Source organism: Stylophora pistillata, chromosome 2, assembly GCF_964205215.1.
Source record: "Stylophora pistillata chromosome 2, jaStyPist1.2, whole genome shotgun sequence".
NCBI lineage: Eukaryota > Metazoa > Cnidaria > Anthozoa > Scleractinia > Pocilloporidae > Stylophora > Stylophora pistillata.
In genome coordinates this window covers 17,766,862-17,772,087 of record NC_142520.1, presented here as the reverse complement: position 1 = coordinate 17,772,087, position 5,226 = coordinate 17,766,862, and the positions used below count along the sequence as shown (strand labels likewise).

Genomic DNA, 5,226 nt, shown 5'->3' with positions numbered 1-5,226 from the left:
AATAAAATCTGAAACATAGTTCTGAAGGAAATATGTTTATTAATACAAGCATATATTTTAAAATTTAATCTTCATATCTTGAAGGCAGAAATACAATGAAGTAAATAAATAGAAGAATGGTTTTACCTAAAACATAACATCTGAAAGCTTGTGTTTATTATTTGACTAACAATGATGTCCGATTCATTTATGAAATTATCCTATCACTGAGTATAGAGAATTAATCCTATTAAGTACAAAGTTTACTTATCTATGTATACTTCATCCTGCTCTTAAAATTATCAAGCTGCAGCCTTTTGTAGCTTTTATTTAGGACAAATCCATTACTAAAACAAATGCATTGTGTCAACATAACAAGCAAAATGCTGAGTCATTAGTTATTAACCCTTTCACCCCTAACAGTGACCAGCATCTAATTTCTTCTTACAATATTAACCCCAAATTAAACATAAAGTCACAAGAATGTAGGAAATAATAACTAACTAAAGAGGCTCTTGATTGTTAAACAAATTCTCCTTGTCAGCACCTTGAAAAATGTATTGAGAACAGTATGGACAATATTCATACTGTTGTTAGCATGTAAAGGGTTTAGTGGTCAAACCTTTATGTACAAAGTTCCATAAATACATCAAAGCAGAAACCCTGCCTCTAAAATGCAAGTCGGTAAAAAAAATAATAGGTTTATAAAGTTTTCTATGTAATATAGCAGTGCATACCAAGTGATATCAGTGACAACAGTACCTTTGCATCCCGACAGGTTTAACATGTCTAGCAAACACAGCTAATTTAACCAATCGTGCACCAATTTTAAAACATTTTTCTTATTAAGTAGGAATGTTACTCACATTACTGGTACACAGAATTTGTTGAGAGCTTAGTTATCATTCTCAAAGCAAGTATGCCTTATTGTGCACCACCTTGACTATTGGAGATTAAACTGTTGATTAAAAAATAAATCAACAACACTTCTCCAGCCAATGCACCTTCAAGGCACTTAACTAGAATGTCCTTATTACCTGCAGTGCTTAATCCTCTACTATGTAAAGCTTCCTTTAAACCAGGTACTGTCATCAAAGTTGGATTGATAGCTACACTTCTTACCTCAGTGGCATTGCAAAACTTTAGATGAGACCACAGTGATAAGTTATCAGCAAAGCGAGTATTGCACTGTTTACAGACAATGGGTTTTAGTGCACACAACACTGATTCTGTCGCGCCTCTGCTGCTTGCATAAGTCACCAGGTCAATACTAGACAAACAAACTTGACAACTGAGCAAATCATTTTCTTTATTTCCACCACAATTGCAAACATTTGATTGGTAACAGTGTGGTGAGAATGTCATTGGTAGTGTGAGGTATAAGAAAAGGGCATTGGTTGATGTTCTGGGAGGTAAAATTAGCGAACATAATTACTTTGCCTTACTTGCCACCATTTACCAGTGGTGGTGCTTACATTTGGCCGATTAGTTAAGGTCAAATCTTCCCTCACTCCAGAATGTTTGGCCTCTTTAGCCTGCAAAGAGACAATAATGCCATAACCCACCCTATACCTTGTAAACAGCAATATTGCATGATACGGAATAGCATATCCAACTTTCCATGTTGTAACATTAACACAAATGTACCGAACTTGTAGGGTACACTGTAACTAACGTACTCGATAATTGTCCTTAAAAAATCCTGTTTTATTCTCCTCCTTGTTTTCACGTCTCTCTTAATTTCTGCTCTCACACACAAAAACTAGTTTTATTATCTCCCACGCATCTCCTGTTACAATCTCGTGATCTAGCCTACATGTGCTTATGCAACTTTCGCATTGCATCATCTCTAAAAGTGTCTCCTGTGTGCTTACACAACTTCCATTCAACTGGATGAAAAAAGCAAAGACATGAAGTTAAAATACATACTACACATTTCTTTCAGTTCTGCAACCTGCGCAGAATTAGTCTCTATTCTATTAAGTCCCCCTGCATTCCTCAGACACTCACCTATCTTGCTAAGAGCCAGTCATTGGATTGTTTATGCCTCTGTTTCATCTTCACTTTCTCAAGTGTCAACTAAACAATCATAGTAATATCAAGCCAATGCAATGGCTTGATTGTCAATAAGCCTAACTGGTAACTTTTTATACCTTTTAGCTTCATCAATAAAATGTTCTTTTACTCTTGAAGTCCAGTATCCCAGTCCACATCCCCCCCCCCTCCCCACGTGATGCATGCCTTACATGAGGAAAACTTCTCTTCTGCAGGTATTGCTTTAGGTCCACCTCTGATTTCTGTAACATCGCCTGCTTCCTAGCACGCTTCCCAACACTGTCTGTACCAGAAACCCTCAAAAGAGTCTCTATTCCCTATAGGTGCTCCCAGAGCAGAAACAAAAGGATCAAACTTTCCTCTCCCCACTACCTCTAAGTACAGGAGATCAATATAATGTTGCCAGGCATTGATCTTACAATGCACGGGTTCTGGCCTTAACCTGTCTGGAAAATGCCCCTGGGATCTGTGTGACATGACCAATGTCTTAACTTTTAACAAACTTGTCAACATTATCATCTGAGACACTGAGCTTGGTTAACCTTAAGTCAACTCCAAGACATTTAATGTTACGTAGCAGCCAGACTTCTTTTTCAGTATTAAAACAATTAACTTTGTGTTTAACAGACAAGATTTATATCTTTAAGTGGCACAGACTGTTTCAGTACATCTTCTGAATATTGATAATCATTAATGGCTCTCTCAGAAATACCCTGAAGAAATTGGCCCCTCATAGCATACTTTCATAAATGGCTGCCAGATTAATATTATTTTGTTTAAATTTAAACTAACCTTTCTGGCCTCGTTCTTCAGTACAAAATTCAAAAGAATACATTATCTCAAGTGAGGCCAGAAAGGCTAATTTAAATTTAAACAAAAGAATATTAATCCGGCAGCCATTTATGACAGTGGTCAATGGTTTCGTAGCTTGCATTGGCAGCCAAAAAATCCCATGCGCCATCCAATAGCGTACTTATTGTAGATGAGTTGTTTCATGGAGCAGTCATTTGAAAAGCCTGATTTTTCTTTCTTCTGCCATGGAAGTGAAAGGCCATAGCCACTCAATATCCAAAAAAAAAAAGGTTGGGAAGCTTTATCTAATGTGAAATAAACGACTGAAAAAAGCTCTTAAGTATAGAGAAGCGCACATAGAAAATCACGTGCGACATCGTAAAGATTATATGACTTACTGGAGATCTCTGAAGAAGTGTGGGCTCTGGAAAGACCCTGTTTATCAGGCCAGAAAAGTGGAACTTGGGGACCAAGTTAATGCAGCATGGGAAAAGATGCCCAATTGTGTTATAAAAGATGTGAGGTCAAGGTTGCCTTACCCTCCAGGCATTCCTTACATGGGGCATAAAAGGGAATAAGGAAATTCTCAAACAAATGCCCATGTCAAGGAGAGCAATTATAAATAACAATTGAATAAGTTCATGAAACATATACAGTCAAAATAAAATTAAGAGGTGGAAACATCAATAAAACTGCATGGAAAGTCCCTTGAGTAATACCTAATACTCATGAATGCTTCACTACTTAGTACCAGCAGTTGCTGTAATTATTCTTCCCTGGTTACCTCACATCTTTTACAAGACATATGAGCTCCCATTTAAAGTTATCACAGGAAGTCAGAATCACTGGTAAGCAGAATGGACATCAGTTATTTAGATTAAAAAAAAAATGGACCAGATGGTTTCCCTGAGCTTGAGTGTTTTTGCAGTAAGCACCCTGATCTCTGCCGGACGATTCGGGTGCCTGGCATGTTGGTACATCTGCAGAGACAATACTTCACTATTCACATTTTCATTCTGCAAGAGAAATAAGTCAATAAGAAAGAGTAAGCATAGCATTCAAAAAGTGCCAAAGCAATTGTGCAGATATAACAAAAGCGTAAGTCTTTTACCCAATCAAGAATGGCTAGTTCCATGTGCATGTTGTAGGTGTCATCCCCATAATGGATCCACTTAGCAGCATATATAAATGAGCATCACTGAATGGAGAGACTCAATCCAGTATGTTTCCCTACACTGGAGAAGGTAACAGATTTTGAGTGGCTTTCTCTGTAACTGGAACATAAATTTTTTGCAACTCTTTGATGGCCTTTACTGCAACATCGCTAATTTGGAAAAGGCAAACTTTTTTATGCAAAGAAACAAAAACATACAGTTATGTGCCAATTAATTACCTGCATGTAATCATATGCATGTCTATGCATTGAGGTGCCCATAACGGCTTTCCTATATGCAGCTACAGCTTCAGGTTTAGTTAAAACCTTTTGCTCATTATGTAGCCATTCTACTTGCACCGTGACTCTGCATGGCAATTGACATGATTTCCCTGAGTCATAAATAAAGAAAATTATAGAAAAACAAATTAATAGATCAGTATTAATAATAGTAAGTATAATGCTTCTGGTTTTCCATTTTTACAGAAAATTGTGTAATCTTTGAGTTCATGAATTATGCTATGTCTTGTTGGAATTACATGACACAATGTGTTCATTACAACAAAAATTAATAATAATGATTTTGGTTTGGTGAAATCGTTCTTTTGAAGGAGTAACCTGAGAAAAACCCTTTGTACCTTATGACTTCTATGCATTCTCTCAATCAACAGTCATTCAAATTACCTGATAATGGTCAGCAACAATCAGCAGGTTAGCATGGAATTCTTGCTCACTGAGTGGACTGTTCTTCATGCAGAAGTACACATGAGAAATAAATAAACAAACAAAAAAAAAAAGAATTACTTTAGTCACGCTATAAAGGATTTTTCTGTCTTCCATACTCATATTATATCAATGGTGGGATATTATTGAGGACGCAAATGTATCATACCTTGGGTCTCAGTTAGAAAATTCAGCAGCTCTTTTGTCATAGGGACTTCATGGCTCACTGCTGAAGTTTCACTATCCCTACTCCAGTTTACGACTCCTAAAACTTTTTTGGTTCTAAACAGAATCAGTAAAAATAGAAATATTTTAGGAATAGCATTGAGTGTATCAAGGTTCAACATATCATACAAAGAGTTCAAAAGCATCTTACGAGAAAGAAAGGGCTGACACCGTCGTGTGTGCTGCTGATCTACTCAAATCATGCCTTGCACCTGTAATAACACACTACAGGAAGAAATGGTAGATATCAAAACATAACATTGAACACCTTTCTGTACTCACATATTTCTCAGGGTTTA

At 36.6% G+C, this 5,226-nt stretch overlaps 1 protein-coding gene across 1 annotated transcript; it reads right to left on the bottom strand.

The window, feature by feature from the left end:
• Positions 1–402: 402 nt before the first annotated feature.
• LOC148737492 (uncharacterized) lies at positions 403–3,709 on the bottom strand. Its single transcript, XM_088748719.1, has 2 exons — positions 1,017–3,709; positions 403–526 (listed from the first exon to the last, which is right to left on the bottom strand). Exons 1-2 carry the CDS (start codon positions 1,342–1,344, stop codon positions 483–485), a joined length of 372 nt encoding a protein of 123 aa, XP_088604845.1. The 5' UTR covers positions 1,345–3,709; the 3' UTR covers positions 403–482.
• Positions 3,710–5,226: the final 1,517 nt, after the last annotated feature.

Coding starts and splice junctions, on each gene's coding strand:
- LOC148737492 (XM_088748719.1), bottom strand. CDS start 1,344: ATGACATTCTCACCACACTGTTACCAATCAAATGTTTGCAATTGTGGT. Junction 527..1,016: donor TAGAGGATTAAGCACTGCAG/GTAATAAGGACA, acceptor ACATTTTTCAAG/GTGCTGACAAGGAGAATTTG.